This window comes from Schistocerca serialis, chromosome 5 (genome assembly GCF_023864345.2).
Source record: "Schistocerca serialis cubense isolate TAMUIC-IGC-003099 chromosome 5, iqSchSeri2.2, whole genome shotgun sequence".
In the NCBI taxonomy this organism is placed as follows: Eukaryota; Metazoa; Arthropoda; class Insecta; order Orthoptera; family Acrididae; genus Schistocerca; species Schistocerca serialis.
Genome location: NC_064642.1, coordinates 259959584 through 259979500, shown reverse-complemented (window position 1 = coordinate 259979500; position 19917 = coordinate 259959584). Strand labels below are relative to the sequence as shown.

The window sequence follows — 19917 nt, the reverse complement described above, 5'->3', positions numbered from 1 at the left end:
GTTGCTCGACATCTTATACCGTTGCCTCTTCTTTAGTCTTTTTCTTCTTCTTGTTTATCCCGGCTTCTTGAGATCTCTTGTGAAGACACGATACAACAAGTTCCATAGTGGTGTAGGACAATCAATGAAGTTACACAACAGTTAACAATTTAACTTTTGAAACTGCTGATTTATTCGCATTTATGGAAAGAAAACACTCTCATACCCTCATGCGGTCAGCAAACTTCGTGTAACATTTTATGTGTGTAATGGGCCTTACTACGTCGCAAATCATTCTAATGAATTAATTAAGCTGCTTTACAGTGTTGCTAGGCAACATAATCAACAAGGTGATGCGTGTCTCAATTAAAACTGGACGTCAATATTTTGAATAAACTTTAGTTCATTTTTTTGTCCAAATCAACAATTGTCTCAAAATTAATGTCCAACTTCGTGCATTAAGTCCAAACGCATTTGCAACTATTGTACTTGATTTACTGGACAGCTCGAACACGCACTGGCGTGTAACATATTTCACATAGAGCATGCTCACATAGAGCCCTAATGGGCTAAACTACTCTTTTGTCATAACGTGATGTGTCTCTCTCACATAAAGTTTAAATGAAACTGGATTTACTCTCCATTCGGGTCAAGATCACAAAATAAAATTCACCACATAGATCAGTGAACTGTACATGCACACTTTTAGCACTCTTAATTGATAACTCGTCTCAGAGTAAAAGCTGCACATAAATTCACCCTTTTTTTTATGCATACAAAATTCAAAACACCTTTATATTAAACAAATAAATTATGGCATGTAATTACTAACCAAACATTTCCGAATCTGTATAAAATTCAAAAACTTGTATTTGCTAAAATGGATTCAGATTACAGTCAACTCGTGTCTGGACGATGACTTCATGAATCGACACTTACTTGGTTTGAACAAAATACCTGTGCTGAAAAATAATATCTGTTGAGTAATGTACTGACTCTTATAACATTTGGTACCCCTTGCATCGCTACAATCTGTCAGAAATACAAGGGCTGATTAACAAAGACTGAGGTTGATCTTTTCATATAGCTTCTGTGATAGTTTCCTACCTGTATTTGTGTGTACTCTCCGGGCAGCAGTACTCTCATATCGATGGGTTGGTAGTAATGCTCTATGATGTAGACTCTCATTGCATTCCACATTCCAAACAACTGAGGCGATGTGAGAGGAACAATACAATGCTTTGAGATTCTGTGTTCGTTTCAATGATACAGCCACTGAAACTTGCGGAAGATTGCAGCAAGTTTTTAGTGAAGATACACTACCTTGTCCAAAAGTGTTAAGGTGGTTCGTGGACTTCACAGAAGACCAATTTTGTGGTAAGGAAGATGGGCTTCATGTATCAGCTCCTGCTGTGTCTGAAGTCAGTCAACACAGCTGCTGTGATTGTCAGTGAAGATTAATGGATGACATTACATAACTTCAGTGAAGTGTTGAGAATTTACTATGGCAGTGTCTTTGCAATTGTGCATGATCATCCCCACATGACACACATTTGTGCCTGTCAGGTACCATGTTTGTTGACTCCTGAGCAAAAGGCTGTTTGAATGGATACAAGCAGTGAGATGCTGTGTCTCTTCGCCGACAGCAGGTATGCGTTTCTGAAATTATCATTTGTGGTGAGTCATAGCTGCATCATTATAATCCTAGGAAAGAGTTTCGAAGTCACTAGGTTCTCTGGCACCAAAAAAGGTGAAAGTTGTTGCATCTGCAAGAAAAGTGATGGTGATCACATTTTTTTATTGTCATGGAATAATTTACCAGCATGCAGTTCCCAGTCACATTACTGTTACAGTGGCATACATAACATCAGTGTTGTCTAAACAGAAGAAGCATATTCCAAGGAAATGACAGAACTTTTTCGGACTAGGTGGTGACTTCGTCATGACAATGTGCATCCTCATTTCACAACTCCAGTCGTACTGTCTCTGACTCAGTTCAGTATTACTTGTATACTGCATCCACCTTGCAGCCCTGATGTTGCACATTGCCCGCCGTTATGGAATGGCTTTGGTGTCAACATTAAATGCCAAACTTCCATTGTTTTCAAACTTTAGGGATATTGCTCTTGCTTGTCACTTAAATTTCTCTTAAAATAAGCAGTAAAACACCACACTGTAGAAACTAGGAAAAGTAATTGAAATGGGACAAGTATGAACCCAAGTAATACGTTAAAGTGAATATTTGTGAACGTACAGGTGAGTATGGATGTAGTAGAGTAGATGAAATACTCAATCCTTGTTTGAGATTTTCAGTAGTTAAACATTTGCATATATATTTTGCATTCGCTATTACAGTATTTAACAGATTTTTATAAAGTGTCATTTACTTCAAACAAAAATCTTGATTGCGTTAAGATATTGGCCAACCCTGATAGCCTCAAGTCTTTCCTGTTTTGCAAAAACAATTCCCTTGAATTGTCTGACACCTTGTATACTGTGCTGGAATTAATCTATCAGTGACTGGATTCCAGTTATACGCTATGTCAGACACAAAGGGAGATGGACAATTGATTACCCTGCACTATCCTGTCTTGATGAAACCTTTCGCAGTAATCATAGGGTCAACTCTACCCTTAGAGTATTGAAATCATATATTATTGGTGATGTTTGTTTACGGGCATTAAGCCATGGTCCAAGCTATAATTCTCTGTCTAATGTTTCTTCCTCCAATGTTGGGGCCATCGTCAGAGACTCAGCTAAAGCCACAAACAAGCCCAGCTAGCTGAACTATTTGTGTATCTGCAGAGGGGTTGGTTTGTGACATCATCACATCACTGCCTGAGATCTCGGACAATGCCACTGTATGTTACGGAACTTGCATTGGGAAATATATTCTCATATTAAGTTCACCATGGGAAAAGTGAAAAAAAGGGTGCCCACTCTTTCCCCTCTGTAAGCCCCATAGACACTATTATCTTAGAGAAAGGTCTGATGACGACATCACAAACCAATTGTTGCATGAATACATTTAAACAGTTCGACTTGATGAGCTTGTTTGCAACTGTAACTGCGTTTAGTGTTGTTAAAGCCTTGATGATGTCTCCAGCACTGGAGGATGAAACATTAGGCAGAGAATTATATGCCTAGAGTTTTCTTTTAGAATGTCATGTTTAGTAAGTTTTCAGTTGAAAGCTACTTATTATCTCAATGTAAATTAGAACTTTTTCATTTCACTCAATTTATTAATTGTTGTTTCAACAGTTTCTCATTTTGTTTTAATTCCTTCTGTGTGATTTAATGTTCTTACTTCCCTGTCTAATATAATGTTCTTACTTCCTTATTTTTCAGGAAAATACTTAACAGGAGTCACACATACAATATGTATGAAACATTGTATGTACGTTATCTGTTGGTGTTCAAACTGTGGAAGAAAGTTGTTGCTAATGCTGATGAACGCCGCCGTATAAACAAATTGGCTGTTGCCAAATTGATTCCACCTCCACATTTTGTAGAGAAGTCTAAACTGTTTAACACAGTGTTGCCAAAAATACCAAAGTCCAAGAAGAATGTGACCATGTTTTTTATGCAAGCAAAGTTCAATTTGAAAGCTGCTTGTGTGGTAAGAAAATGTGTCTGGTCTAAGTATGGTGGATGATGATTTTAGTTGACTGGTGTAATTATTGTTTGGTGATAACAGGTGTGGCCTTTTTTCTTAACACATTTCCTTCATATAATTACAGCAATGAGGTTATTAGGTATATGTGTCTGAAATGTAAAACATATTTATTAATGTTTTGACATGATTATTGTGACAAAAATATTATTTTAATAGTCTGATACTTCATTTGATTCAGACAGGTACTAGGAAAGTTGTCAAGAGAAAAAGTTCCTTGCACACCATAAAAATCGAAGTACATAACACAAATGACAATCAAACAATTTAAAATCAGAGACGGGAACGTAATCTATATTAAACTGAGTGAAAGTTTAAATCCGCAGTAGCTGTTTGTTGTGTTTTCACTGTATGACGTCCGATTTCATACACTGGAGGTAATATCTTCACGTCATATCAGCATATAGGAGGAACCCGCATAAGTAAAAGTGCTAATGGTTACCATAACCTACCAAAAAAAGTAGACAGGAAAGCAATGTTCTCACAAAACTAATACTTCATGTGCCATGACTTCCAAGTTAGCAGTCACAAAGTGCTGTTTGCCCAAGAATCATGTCATACAATCGAATACAAACATACCATGGACCAGAGGACCCAGTCCATTCCATGTAAACACAGTCCACACCCTTGGGGAGTCACTACCAGACGCAGTGCCTTGTTACCCACTTTTCTCCATGGCTTCATGGGATCTGCACTGCACTCGAACCTTACCATCTGTTATTACAAACTGAAATCAGGTCTCATCTGGGCAGGTTTTCCCGTCATTTAGGGTCTGAGTGATATGGTCACTTTCCCAGGAGACGTGCCGCAGATGATGTTACATTGACAGCAAAGGCACTTGCGTTTGTCTTCTGCTGCCAAAGCCCATTAACGCCAAATTTCGCTGCACTCTCCTAAAGGATACATTAAGCTCCTTACTGAATTCTGCAGTTATTTTGCGCAGTGTTACTTGTCTCCTAGCACTGACAACTCAATAGAAATGTCACTGCTCTGGATCGTTAAGTGAAGGCCATCGGCCATTGCGGTGTCCGTAGTGAGAGGTAATGTGTGGAATTTGGTATTCTCACCACACACTTGACACTGTGGATCTGAGAATATCAACTTCCCTAATGATTCATGAAGTGGAATGTTCCATGTGTCTTGCTCCAACTACCATTCCACATTCAAAATCTGTTAATTCCCGTCCCATGACTTTTGTCACCATAGTGTAAGTCGGCCATGGGCCCCCTGTGAACCGAAAGTACACCCATAGATTGTTTAATCAGTGTTGCTTTATATAGTCTTACTATTATTGTTATCTTTCTTCTTGAACTTTTCAGTATTTCAGCCAGGTGCAAAGACGTGCGAAAGTTGTTTTCACATTCCTTCTGCTGCATCTATGGAATAGTGCTGTGAAGTGCGCGACACTATATTCAAAACACATTTGATTCTCTGGTTTATGTTCATCCTTTCATAGGTGTGGAAATTGAATAGATATTTGGTTTTTGCTGCCCACAGCTAACTAACATTTGACCTGAAATCTGTCTGGCTTACCTTTAATGCACTGTGTATATTCTTATGTGGCATTAGCGGAAAAGAGCTGTTAATAAGTTACGATTTTTCTTCAGCAATTTCCTGTTAAATGTTTCCTAACTTCTGACATCAAAACAGAATTACCTGTTTTTAGTATTAATGAACATTGTTCCCTGTTACCAAAGCATAACAATTTTATAATGTCTGATTCTCTCTTTTGATTTTGATTTGCAAAATAACTGTGCCCCCCCCCCCCTTTTTTTTTTTTTTTTTTTTTTTTTTTTTTTTTTTTTTTTTTTTTAGCATAAGCCCCCAAATTCAGTTCAAAAACTATAGGCATTCAAAACTACCATGACTAAGTCTAGATCAGAATGAAAAACACACCAACTGCAATTTCAGAGTTGTCACTGTGCACACTTTGATATGTTTTAGCACTAAAGAACTCTGGATTTTGTTAATGTTTCTCTTTCCAATTGTACTTGAATCTGCTCTCATAAAACATTTTGGTTTTGAAGTCTTACAAGAGCATTCAAGATATGAACCAAAATCTGCAGTGCTCTCCTGTCCTCTGAATTCTGAGCAGTGAACACAAAATGACAGCAGTAACTGGCACCTACACATTCCTCCCTGTCATTCTCTTTTGTATCAAATGTCTTCTGTTCCTGAATGATATGCTGATTTTGATGGTTTGTCTTCTGCTATAAGAGTTTTTCATGTGACATCTCGCCAACACTTTCATTTGATCCAACATTATCTGGAATATAATCATCAATATTGGTTTCTTTGTGTTTTCAACATATTTACCTCCAAACTCTTGCTCTGGAACTCGCTGCAGGTTGTGTAAACATTTCGTTACTTGCTTGTCTGAAAATGTATGATCCATTTTTTATATCTTGTGTTATGATTTACACACAACCAGGCACCTTAGGTATAGCAAGGTCCAATATTTAGCTCAGAAGCTTTGGATTCTACTCTAGGTGATACAGGTATAGAAGAAAACATTGGTCAAAAGTGAGTGCTTCTGCAGTTCTAGGTGTGTCAGTGCAAGTGATATGACAGTGAGTGAGTATCATTTAATATATTTAGTCCTCATGTTGCTACAAAATGGTTATCCCTTTTGTCCAAATTAGTTTCTTGTTATTATTTGTAAGAATGCTGTTAACCTCATACCTCGTTAAGTGTCTGTAAACTCCAAACACACACACACAATTCTAGGTCTCCAATGATAAAGAAAAGCAGTGATTATAGCTACAGGTCTGTAATTTATATAGTACACTTTCAGCTCAAAAGAAATAAATATCACAAATGTTGAAAATGATTGATTTGACTGTTCATGCAGTTCTGATATTAAGGTGAGTAGGAGATGCAACCGTTGTCGTATAGAGTTGACTGTCAGCTGTAAAATCCCAGATGAATGTTCGCAGCACTAATTATGTGCTGACAGCAATCATTGGGACAGAGAGAAGATTTGAAACTGGAAAGGATTCTCTGAAAGTTAACCCTTCAAGCCGATAGTTTCTGGGCGCGTGCCTAGCCTACTGGCGGTAGTTTATGTGGCTGGCTGGCTCCAGAATGCAGCGTTTCAGTGAAATTGCTCTAGGATGGGAATTGCTTGTTCAAATGTTACGAAAATTTCAGGACTTGGTATCAATACATATTTATTACGATTAAAACGTACATTGTCACTTCAAATGAATTTTGAGTGACATTTTGAAACAATCTTCAAAACAAAGTCTTACACCACAGTCCTTGAGCCAGAACGATGTTTCCTTACATTTCTTCGTCTTCTTGCAGCAGACTGTGCACATCTCTCTGTAGGCTTACTCTTCTTCTCTGTCTTCTCAATAAAATGCCTTGCTGTGAGCCGTTCAGGCACAGGATTTTTTGAAGGTCGTCCACATTGAGGTGAAGTTACATTCTTCCCGTGAATTTCCAGAAATTGTGTTATGAGCTGAAGCCTGAAATTAATTTGTATTTCTTCCATTGGTGTTTTTTTTGCTAGCATTGTAAGCAATAAAAGCATTCTGCACTGCAACATTCATCAGCCTGCTAAACATTTTCATATACCACTTTACACCTTTCTTCCTTTCCATGAGAAAAGGTTGTAGTTTTTGATCCTTCAAATCTACACTGCCCATAAAACTATTGTACTCTTTTATGCACTGAGGCTTTCTTATCTCTTTGCCCCTTTTGGTTGCTGTAACAACTGCATCATTATGAAATGTAGAAATAAGGCATCCGCTTTTTATCCATCCATTTCAGTACCATTACGCCTTATAAATGATGCACTCTGAGTTCACCTTTCTTTAGTTTTGCACGTCTCAAGGCATCAGGTACATTCTTCCTATTCAGTCGAAGTGTGCCAGCAACATTCATACCTCTTTCCTTCAAAAGTGGCACAAAAGGACGCTGTTATAATAATTGTCCGTCCCGAGCGTATGGCCTAAGTTGAAAAGAGGCTCAACAAGCTTCATTACAATCTGACTGGTTTTCAGGTTATCTGCAGAAAGAAATTTTGTTTCTATTTCTGTGGAACTTCCTGCATAAGTAATAAATTGCCATAAATAACCTATGGAAGATTCACAGATCTCATAGGACTTTATACCAGACTTTGCTGATTTTAGAGGTAGATAGGTCTTTATTGCCAGCCTTCCTTTCCATAGCGCAAGAAATTCATCAACAGAAATGTTTTCTCCCATGTTGTATGTATTTCTAAATGTATCATTTAAATGATGAATGATGGAACCCAACTTGAACAATTTCTTATTGCCTTCAAATGTATTCAGGTCTTCATTGTTTACAAAATGAAGGGATCTGCAAAGTAGCTCAAACCTGTCTTGTTGCATACTCTGGTAAAAAATCGGCATGTTCAAAAGCGGATGCTTGCTGAAATACAACTTTATGGATGGCTTCTGAATAATTCCCATCAACATTTGCAGTGTGAAAAACACATAAAGCTCATCTTTGTCAGTATCTACCCAGTTTCGTAGCCTAGAACAAGGTTGTAGAACAGTCTGTTTTGGTATACAATCTGCAGCCTAACGGTTAGTGTCACACACAATTGTTTCTATGATGGTTTCGTCGAAATACAACTTGGATGCTTCAGCTCCAGAATTTACCTGTATCACAGGTCCATATATACCAATGAATGGTGTTTTCAAAGAGACATAAGAGCTGTCAACTTCTTGCCATTTCCAGTCTTCTTCATACTGTGCGCATTTCACTGGTGCGCCTTGTTCGATGTCATCATCACTGTTCGCCATTTCTTCTTCACTTCTTTCGGGTGTTTCTTCCAAACAGTCAAAATAACTTTCTTTGTCAACATCTAGATCACTCCCACTGTCATTTATACTGTCTAAACCAGGGGCGGGCAGGAATCCTGCACTTGTGCGGTGCACTTGCACGCGTGCAGTTAACAGGTGTTCTGCGTGCACACGGGCAAGCTTACCCCCCCTCCCGCTTCTCTCCCCTCCCCACCATACCATCTCACCGCTCCTTCCTCTGTAATGCGTTTTGTTTCCTAGCTTGCTTTATTGAATGAAGGAATAAGGTCAGTAGGAGTGCTTGAAAGAAATCATGGTTTGAAAGAGTACCTATTACCTACGACACGTTTTATTTAATTATCACAAGTGGAGTTTACAATACGTTTAATGTCTGGAACAAAATTTCTACATACAGACAAATGCAAACAGTTACATAAATTTTCATCACTGATGTTTGCTCTTAACAGAGACATTAATTTTCATAACAGAAAAAATCTCTCAAAAACGTATGTCGAGCCAAACACTGACATTATCTTCGCGGCTTCACAATGGAGACGAGGAAATTCTTGCTGTGGAAAGTCGTGATAAAAGTCTATTACACATCTTGCCAAAAGGAAATTGTCACTCAGACGAGAATTACACTGGAGATCTATTAATTTGTTTGCAAATTGGGATGAATATCATCTACAGAAACAGCAAATGTCTCGAGAACCATTCAAAAACTTGGGATGAATATGATATATCCCCAAATCGCTTGAGAAATTCCTCTTTCATTGCACTAACAAGGGGAGGCCGCCAATTGTGAAATTCAGATTCGATTCATACTGCGCATAATAAAAGCTCATGGCCAGAGGTGTAATGTGGCAAAGCACCAAGATGCACTTCTCAGCCGTTGTCGAGAAAATCGACAGTTAAAAGAAACCGTTGCGGTGAAATACTCCCTACGATTAATAGTTTGGTACAGCGTCGTGGCGCAGCGGTAAGCGCTCGGGTTCGTAATCCGAAGGTCGCCGGATCGAATCTCGCGCCGAGCAATTTCTTTTATTATTAGTTTTTTTGTAATTCAAATATATATATATATATATATATATATAAACTATTAATGAATTGCCTATGCATGTTGGTGAAGGCGGATCGCTCTCCAATTGTACTGCCTCCATTTTTCCGTTTTTTTTTTTAACAGGGTGTACCAAAGCTCTCCCATCCGCACTGATTTTCGACGATGTTATAAGTTGCACTAGGGACCGCATCTACCTTCTTTCGAAGTTAGCACGTAACTACGCTGTTATGCGGCGGCTCGTTTCGGCCCATTCATCTGTCCTTCAAGTGTATCGAGCGAGTAACGGAGTTTATATTTCATACCTGCCACAGCGAATTTGTGTTAGTGGGGTCTCTATTCCAATTCGAACATTTGACTTACGCTATACGTATTCGTTTTGGAATATCGTTTCTACGTCTTCCGTTAACTATACATGGTTAACATTATGAAGACAATTAATAACACACACACACACACACACACACACACACACACACACACACACACACACACACATATATATATATATATAGACACACACACACACACACACACACACACACACACACACACACACACACATTTGAATTACAAGAAACAAATACTAAAAAAAAAAAAAAGTTGCATGGTGCGAGATTCGATCCGGAGACCTTCGGATTACAAACCAAAGCGCTTAGCGCTGCGCCACGACGCTATACAAAATTGTTAATAGTAGAGAGTATTTCACCGCAACAGTTTCTTTTAACTGTCGATTTTCTCGACAACAGCTGAGAAGTGCATCTTCGTGCTTTGCCACATTACACCTCTGGCCATGAGCTTTTATTATGCGCAGTATGAATCGAATCTGAATTTCACAATTGGCGGCCTCCCCTTGTAAGTACGGAAACATATTCTTTGCAATTCTGTTCTCACGCAGTAGACAGAGTAGGGAAATGCACTGCATTCCCTGACGAGAGCTATCGTTCCCACAGCTCAAGCTTGCTAGTGAAAGCTTGCACCTTTTCAGCCATTTCACAAATTAGCTGATTTTCTCCTTGCAAACTTGTGTTCAATGCATTCATATGTCCGATAATGTCCACAAAAAATGCAAGGTCGGCAACTCACTCTGGATCTTCTAACTTGGTGTCGTGCCTTCCTTTGTCCTTTAAAATCTGATTTATTGGCTCAGCTCAAAAACTCTTTTGAGTACATTACTGCGGCTAAGCCAGCGGACTTCACTGTCATATGGTATGTCACCATACTCTTCCCCAATTTCAGCTACATGTGTGTGAAACTGTCTATGTGTAAGCCCGTGGGATCTCAAATAATTAACTGGCCGAATAACCACTTGTATGACGGCCCCCAGTTTTGCTGCTTTTGCACAGAGTGCTTCTCGGTGCAAAATGCAGTGGACGTTGTACAATGATTCTTCTGTATGCTGTAGCTTTTTTCTTAGTAATCCAACAAATCCCATTTGTTCCCCTTTCATTGCAGGTGCTCCGTCTGTTGTCACTGACACCAAATGTTCCCAGTTTAAGCCAGCTCAATCGACAGCTTCTTCAATGGCTTTAGGATGTCTGCGCTGGTGACGTGCTTTTAAAAGATATCATATCTAAAAAAAAAATCCTCCGTTGTGTGCAGAGCAGTGTCCACACCATGGACATAAATCACTAATTGCACGGTGCCTGAAATATCTGTGAACTCATCAAGTGCGATGGAAAATGCAATAAACTCCTGCACTGCACTCCTTAATTGACGGTAAACGTCACCTGCCATGTCACTTATACGACAACTTACAGTCCGCCGAGAAAGAGTGGTAGCTCGAAACTGATTTGCATTCAGTGCGCAAAGTAAATCAGCAGCGTCATTGATGCACTCCTTTATAAACTCACCTTCAGCAAATGGTTTTCCAGCTCTCGCTATATTAAGCACAGTCTTATGACTTGCACGTTCTGCTGGGCTATCGTTGTTGTTGTTGTCCTCAAAAATCGAAAACGGTGCTCCATAAAATGTTAAATCAGTTAGATAAGTGACACGACGAAACAAAGGCGCAGATCTCTCGTGACAACAGCAGCTTACGTCGGATTCATCTAGTATCATCAGATCGCTCTTCTTAAGCTCAGTTAATTTCCCTATCTGCTCAGAATCTGACAATAAATTGTACTCGTACTTGTGATATTTATGATAATGGCGTTCAAAACTAAACTTTTACTGACCGCCGTCGGGTTGGCCGAGTGGTTCTAGGCGCTACAGTCTGGAACCGCGTGACCGCTACGGTCACAGGTTCGAATCCTGCCTCGGGCATGGATGTGTGTGATGTCCTTAGGTTAGTTCGGTTTAAGTAGTTTTAAGTTCTAGGGGACTGATTACCTCGGCAGTTAAGTCCCATAGTGCTCAGAGCCATCTGAACCATTTTTCTGCTGACCAGCGAGAATACTGCCACATATTAAACCTTTGGAATTTTCACATTTTTGCACAAAGAAGAAATGATTCTCCCATTGCTTTTTAAAAGATAGCAAATCTCCACTTCTCAGTTTCCTTGATTCACTCTGAATTTTCCGGTTGTTGAAATACAACGTTCATTATGTAGTGGTCGCTTCACATCAATGTCCGCAGCTTACCCTGGTACTACACCGCCAGCTGTCGCCACTGCCCTGGTCGACGATTGCACGCGAGCAGCACACATGCAGCGCTGTGCGCTCATGAGCCGCGTGCAACATTTGCCCGCCCCTGATCTAAACCATTCGTTGGTTAATTGAGAATTCTACATCTACATTTATACTCCGCAAGCCACCCAGCGGTGTGTGGCAGAGGGCACTTTACATGCCACTGTCATTACCTCCCTTTCCAGTTCGACTCTCATATGGTTTGCGGGAAGAACGACTGCCAGAAAGCCTCCGTGCGTGCTCGAATCTCTCTAATTTTATATTCGTGATCTCCTCGGGAGGTATAAGTAGGGGGAAGCAATATATTCGATACCTCATCCAGAAACGCACCCTCTCGAAACCTGGACAGCAAGCTACACCACGATGCAGAGCGCCTCTCTTGCAGAGTCTGCCACTTGAGTTTGCTAAACATCTCCGTAACGCTATCACGCTTACCAAATAACCCTGTGACAAAACGCGCCGCTCTTCTTTGGATCTTCTGTATCTCCTCCGTCAACCCGACCTGGTATGGGTCCCACACTGATGGGCAATATTCAAGTATAGGCCGAACAGGTGTTTTGTAAGCCACCTCCCTTGTTGATGGACTACATTTTCTAAGGACTCTCCCAATGAATCTCAACCTGGCACCCGCCTTACCAACAATTAATTTTATATGATCATTCCACTTCAATTCATTCCGTATGCATACTCCCAGATATTTTACAGAAGTAACTGCTACCAGTGTTTGTTCCGGTATCATATAATCATACAATAAAGGATCCTTCTTTCTATGTATTCACAATACATTACATTTGTCTATGTTAAGGGTCAGTTGCCACTACCTGCACAAAGTGCCTATCCCTGCAGATCTTCCTGCATTTTGTTGCAATTTTCTAATGCTGCAAGTTCTCTGTATACTACAGCATCATCCGCAAAAAGCCGCATGGAACTTCTGACACTATCTACTAGTGAAAAGCAATGGTCCCATAACACTCCCCTTTGGTACGCCAGAGGTTACTTTAACATCTGTAGACGTCTCTCCATTGAGAACAACATGCTGTGTTCTGTTTGCTAAAATCTCTTCAATCCAGCCACACAGCTGGTCTGATATTCCGTAGGCTCTTACTTTGTTTATCAGCCGACAGTGTGGAACTGTATCGAACGCTTTCCGGAAGTCAAGGAAAATGGCATCTACCTAAGAGCCTGTATCTGATATTTTCTGGGTCTCTTGAACAAATGAAGCGAGTTGGGTCTCACACAATCGCTGTTTCCGGAATCCATGTTGATTCCTACAGAGTAGATTCTGGGTTTCCTGAAATGACATGATACGCGAGCAAAAAACATGTTCTAAAATTCTACAACAGATCGATGTCAGAGATATAGGTCTATAGTTTTGCGCATCTGCTCGACGACCCTTCTTGAAAACTGGAACTACCTGTGCTCTTTTCCAATCATTTGGAATCTTCCGTTCCTCTAGAGACTTGCGGTACACGGCTGTTAGAAGGGGAGCAAGTTCTTTCGCGTACTCTGTGTAGAATCGAATTGGTATCCCATCAGGTCCAGTGGACTTTCCTCCGTTGAGTGATTTCAGTTGCTTTCCTATTCCTTGGGCACTTTTTTCGATGTCAGCCATTGTGAGAATTTGCTCTGAAGTAAGACCACGCGAAGTGTTTGGCTGCATCGTTTTGCGTTCGAGAGTGTCGCTCGGACTGTAAGATACCACACGTTATTTCCTCCCGACTGCCTCACTTCGTGACAAAGATCTTCGAAGCAGAGCAGCACAGATACGTCTGTAGTTAGCTGATGAAGTAGTATCGGCTGTTGTCAACAGATGGAAGAGCAATACAGTTTTACCTCTGAGACTGCAACTGGCGAGCATGTGGTCGGGATGCCGCCAGTGCGGACATTCGCAGCGCGCAATTACGTACTCGGGCTCCTGGCTTGAGGGGTTAAAATTATTTTGAAAAGCCCTTTCCTCTTATATTTGCACCATTCTTTTCAATTTTTGTCTCTCATCTCTAACCCAGTGATTTGCTGCAGTTCTGAAATTTAAATTTTGGTTTTTACATTTTATAATTGCTTCAGGTCCATTACTTAGTGCTTCTAGTGTAAAATCTGGAGTAATTTTCGTTTTCCTTCATCTTCATGTACAGTTTATCCCCACCCTGTGAGAACCTTTTCCTCCTGACATAGGTATTTTCAGGTTCTGAATGCTTGAGATGCCACAGTTACTCCTGTTTCAACAACTAGCACAGTAGATGTAATCCACTGTAAATGGTTAGAATCTGTGCTGAAATCCACTAAAAATAACAGATTCCCTGAGAATGCCATTAATAGGGAATTGCTTAAACTTGGCGACTCTAGATTCAAGTAAAAGTTGCTCAGCTTTATGAACAGAATCAGAAAAGGAGAAACTCCATCATGAAGATGTCAGAGAGCAATTGTTATCCCAATCCATAAAAAATAGTGATGTCAGAGACAGCAGTACCTGTAGAGAAATGAGCTTACTCAACACAAAAAATTTACTTCAACGTAGGTTCAAGAAAGGAAAATCGTGTGCACATAGCTACTTCAGACTCGGGATGCTAGCTGAGAATAAAATAAAGAATCCAGTATCGATAGACACCTACCTTTTTTGATCTTAAGTAAATTTTCAATACTGTTGACACGAGAAAACTTCGGAAAGCCATGGGAGAAGATGATGCACTGTCACATATTATAAAAGCAATTTCAGAATGTTTACAACCTAAATAAGATTGTAGACAGATTCGGACAACAGCTGAATATATTAGACTGTAAATGTTCTGAATTGCTTTTATGATGGGTGACATTATGTTATCTTCTGCCATGATTTTCTGAAGTTTTCTTCTGTCAACTGTATTGAAAGTTTATTTAAGATCAATAAAAATTAGATGTGTATCCATACTGGATTTTTTATTTTTCCCCTCAATTACCATCCCGATTCTGAAGTAGCCATGTGCGCATGGTTTTCCTTCCTGGAACCAATATTGGAGGAAATATATATATATAAACTTGTCAATAAATGACTGAAAAATCCTCATAGCAAAATCTAAGCAGACAGACAAACTGACATAGACATACTACTGTTTGTAGATTACCAGCTGCTTTATGCAGAATCCAAGGATGATATAAAGAGATCAGTGTAACCCACTCACAGCAGTAGGATTGTTGAACATGGAGATCTCCCTCAATAAAACCATAGTTATGGCCTTCACCAGGAAAGATTGCAAGAGAACTGAAATTTCAATAGACAACGCAACCCTCGAGCAAGTATCAACATTCAGATTCTGAATGTATAGCCTGAGCTATATTCAAGAAAATTAAATGCAACACAAAATCATTGGAGTAATAAATAACACCTTCAGACCATCTCTTATTCAGTGGCACACCAGATTGAAACAATACGACACCCTGGCCAAACTTACCCTCTTGTGTGGCAGCAGAGGTCAAACACTCTGTAGATGTGACGAGCAGAGACTAATGAACCTCGAGACCATTTCATAAGAACAACTGGCTACACATTGTGGGACAGGAAAATATCTGATGGCATCCTTAAGGACCTCAAAGTAAAACCAATTCTCAACACAGTAGAAAACTACAAAATGTCTTGAACAAAAGACCATGTAGTACAAATGAAGACCAGTAAGATTCCCCAAAAAATCCTCTAAATACCAATCCAGAGGTAGAAGAGATGTATTGAGATGAGTTGAGAGTGTAACAGACCAGTAGACCTAATACTGGATGGGAAGTAGTAGTCTATTTGATAGAACCAAACAATGGAAACCCCAGATAGGAATGTTAACAATGTAGGAAAAGATAGATGGCTACACCATAAAGAAGATACATTATGTTGCAGGCAGGCACAATTAAATACACTTCATGAACCTTTTGGCCATAGTCTTCATCAGCAAAAAATTAACACACGCCATTCATACACACAAGCAAGCACACCTTGTGCACTCATGACAGCCAACTCCAGCATCGCAGGCCGAAATTCGAATATCACTTGGGATGGATGCAAGCAGCAGTCAGGATGGGGTGGATGAAGGGAAAGAGAAAAGGATAGTAGTATATGGGTGGGGAGAGAGATGATGCTGTCTGGTAGAGTGTGCAGGGTCTAGAACGCCAACAGGCGCAGTGTCAGAAGGTTGTGCAGTGGGGTAAAAAGGAGCAAAAAAGGAGAGGAGCAGTGAATGGTGGGCCAATACCAATACAAAAAGCTGTGCAATGATTGCAGCACAGCTTCTAAAAGACATGGCTGCTTTCAAAGATACCACATCATTTACTGGCTATGCTGCAGTCATTGCACATATTTTTATGTTTGTATGACTACCAACCAGCTGTCCACCAAGATGAACAGCCACTGCCAAACTGTGACCAAGAGCAAAGCAGACTACCGTGTGGCGCAATAGCTGAACATACAAACTTGATTTCAATGACTGCTTCACTACCCAAGCAATCGGATTATTTCCTCTACCACCAGTTCCCCCTGCGGGTCAGGGGTTAGAATAGGCCCGAGGTATTCCTGTTTGTCGTAAGAGGCGTGTGAGACTCCAGGAGTCTCACACCTTTCGGCCTTTATGTGATTGTCCCCTGTAGGGTTTTACTTCCATTTTTCAAAATTTTCTTGAAGAGCAAGCCAACTCGGGAAGGGCGCCTTGCATGGTGCATCGTGTCCATCGTCTGCATTGAGATCTTTAGCCCACTTTCTCGTCAAGGCATTGCAGTCCTTCTCATCCTTCATCTCTTGGATGAGGATGCCTTCCTGTATGCGTTTTCCTCCACCCACTATGCAGTGTCGTTTTCTGCGCCGACAATGACCATGGAATTTTTTGCACCTTATATCCATCACAGTAGCCAGTCTGTTGGTGGGACCGCCATGTACACTGTTGGTTGTAGCCCCCTGACTACGCAGGGATCGCTCTGCTGATGCCTGCACTGTTAACTCCCCACAGGTGCCAAGGAGTATATGCCCGTCATCCTGGGGCATTGGGACTCCCGGCAATGACCGTCCTGCCATGTGGCCTTTGCTGCTGCTTGGTGGCACCCATGGGGAGGGCCCCTGGTTGAAGTGGGTGGCATCAGGGCAGACGATGCGCGATGAAGCGTACCATGTCATCACTTGCTGATGATCAAACGCCAGCAGTCTCTAAGCGTTCCAAGTCTCAGTACAATGCAAGGAAGTATGATCCTAAATCGTTCCCCTCCCTGGCCACACCATGGGAGGCACACCAGGCTAAGGATGGCAACAAACCTTATTTGCCCTGGTACCTTGTATGTAGGAGAGCTGATGGGGACTCATTTGTCTCGATAAAGCCTCAGTTTTTTGTAGAGCATTTAGAGGACAAGTTTGGGGAGGTGGAGGGCTTGTCCAAAATGCGGTCAGGGTCAGTCTTGATAAAAACGGCATCCTCTGCCCAGTCACGGGCATTACTCGCTTGTGACATGCTGGGGAATGTTCCTGTTACCATCATGCCTCATAAGACCTCAAATATGGTCCAGGGTGTTATATTCCACAGGGACCTTCTTTTGTAGTCTGACGATGAGCTGCGTGCCAACTTAGAGCGCTGAGGAGTTCATTTAGTCTGGCACATTCATCAGGGTCCGAGGGATAATCAGCTTGCCACTGGTGCCTTCATCTTGGCCTTCGAGGGTGGCACATTACCCAAGAAGGTCATAGTCACGGTCTACTGCCATGAAGTCAAGATATATATCCCTCCCCCAATGCGGTGCTTTAAGTGCTGAAAGTTCGGCCATATGTCTTCCCGCTGTACTTCAAGCATCACATGTCGAGATTGTGGACGTCCGTCCCGTCCCAATACTCCATATGACCCTCCTCCCATCTGTGTCAACTGTGGAGAGCATCATTCCCCTTGCTCATCAGTCTGCAGGATTTTACAATGAGAAAGTAAAATCGTGGAATAAAATACCCTGGACCGACTGACCTGCACTGAGGCTAAGAGGAAATTTGAGCGCCTGTATCCTATGGCTGTGACCTCCTCTTATGCTGCCGCTACAAGAACAGTCGTAGCCCCATCATTTCCATGAGTTCCAGTCGGCTCTCAGAGCCAGAAGACTACACCTGCCCCCTTGATGGCGGGGGGGCACTTCCCTCCCTGTTGCTCCTGCACCACCTACCTCAGGAGCACTGTCCCCCCACCATGGGGTCACCAGTGCCCACTTCTCAGCCGGAGCAGTGTAAGTCTTCTTCGGCTCCTCACACTAGGAAAGCAGTCCCTTGGGTCACTCCCTTCCCAGGTTTCTGCTGGTGGGAAAGAGGACACCTGCCAGTGGCTGAAGTGCCCAAAAGCAGCTGGTCATAAAGCTTCATGATCATCCTCCATCCCAGAGACTGAATCAGTGAAGCCATCCCAGCCAGAGAAACTCCAAGGATCAGCGAGAGAAATCCAGAAAGAAGACCCCCCAAGACCAAGGGAATTGCGGTTGCACCCACACTACCGATGCCTGCAAGCTCTGTGTCTGAGGATGAAGTGAAGATTCTGGCATCAGCTGAGGGCCTAGATCTCGCCAGAACCTCAGACACAATGAATAAGGTCTGTTCAGGAAATAAGTTGGTGGCAGCAGTTGACCCTGAGGCATAAACTGCCTCGTTGAGTGTTTCATGCCTTCACAGTGTCACGATCACATCATCCTCCAGTGGAATTGCAGCGGTTTTTTCCACGCCTTGGCTGAGCTACGGCAACTGTTAAGCTTTACACCTGCTTTTTGCATTGCCCTCCAGGCAACCTGGTTTCCAGCAATGCGGACGCCTGCCATTCACGGCTACAGCGGATATTACAAGAACCATAGCAAATATAATAGAGTGTCAGGTGGAGTTCGCGTTTATGTCCTGAACTCGGTATGTAGTGAACCTGTGCCCCTTTGAACTCCTCTTGAAGCTGTGGCTGTCAGGACATGGACGATGCAGGAAATAACTGGGCAACGTATATCTCCCTCCAGATGGTGCGGTACCCCAGAACGTATTGGCTGCACTGATTTATCAGCTCCCTAAACCTTTGTTTGACAGGTTGAAGAGTTTGACAGAGCACTGAAACACCTGAGTCGAAACAAGGCCACCGGAGTAGACAACATTCCATCAGAACTACTGACAGCCTTGGGAGAGCCAGTCCTGACAAAACTCTACCATCAGTTGAGCAAGATGTATGAGACAGGCAAAATACCCTCAGACTTCAAGAAGAATATAATAATTCCAATCCCAAAGAAAGCAGGTGTCGACAGATGTGAAAATTATGGAACTATCAGTTTAATAAGTCACAGCTGCAAAATACTAACGCGAATTCTTTGCAGACGAATGGAAAAACTGATAGAAACCGACCTCGAGGAAGATCAGTTTGGATTCCGTAGAAATGTTGGAACACGTGAGGCAATACTGACCCTATGACTTGTCTTAGAAGAAAGATTAAGGAAAGGCAAACCTACGTTTCTAGCATTTGTAGACTTGGAGAAAGCTTTTGGCAATGTTGACTGGGATACTCTCTTTCGAATTCTGAAGGTGGCAGGGGTAAAATACAGGGAGCGAAAGGCTATTTACAATTTGTACAGAAAGCAGATGGCAGTTACAAGAGTCGAGGGGTATGAAAGGGAAGCAATGGTTGGGAAGGGAGTGAGACAGGGTTGTCGCCTATCCCCGATGTTATTCAATCTGTATATTGAGCAAGCAATAAAGGAAACAAAAGAAAAGTTTGGAGTAGGTATTAAAATCCATGGAGAAGAAATAAAAACTTTGAGGTTCACTGATGACATTGTAATTCTGTCAGAGACAGCAAAGGACTTGGAAGAGCAGTT

At 41.5% G+C, this 19917-nt stretch overlaps 1 protein-coding gene across 1 annotated transcript in view; it reads left to right on the top strand.

The window, feature by feature from the left end:
* Positions 1-19917, top strand: part of LOC126482317 (uncharacterized) — a 429037-nt gene that overhangs the window by 339878 nt on the left and 69242 nt on the right. The window contains exon 9 of the mRNA XM_050106359.1: positions 3328-3598. Coding sequence (XP_049962316.1) covers positions 3328-3598 — 271 coding nt within the window. The remainder of the gene's footprint in view (positions 1-3327; positions 3599-19917) is intronic.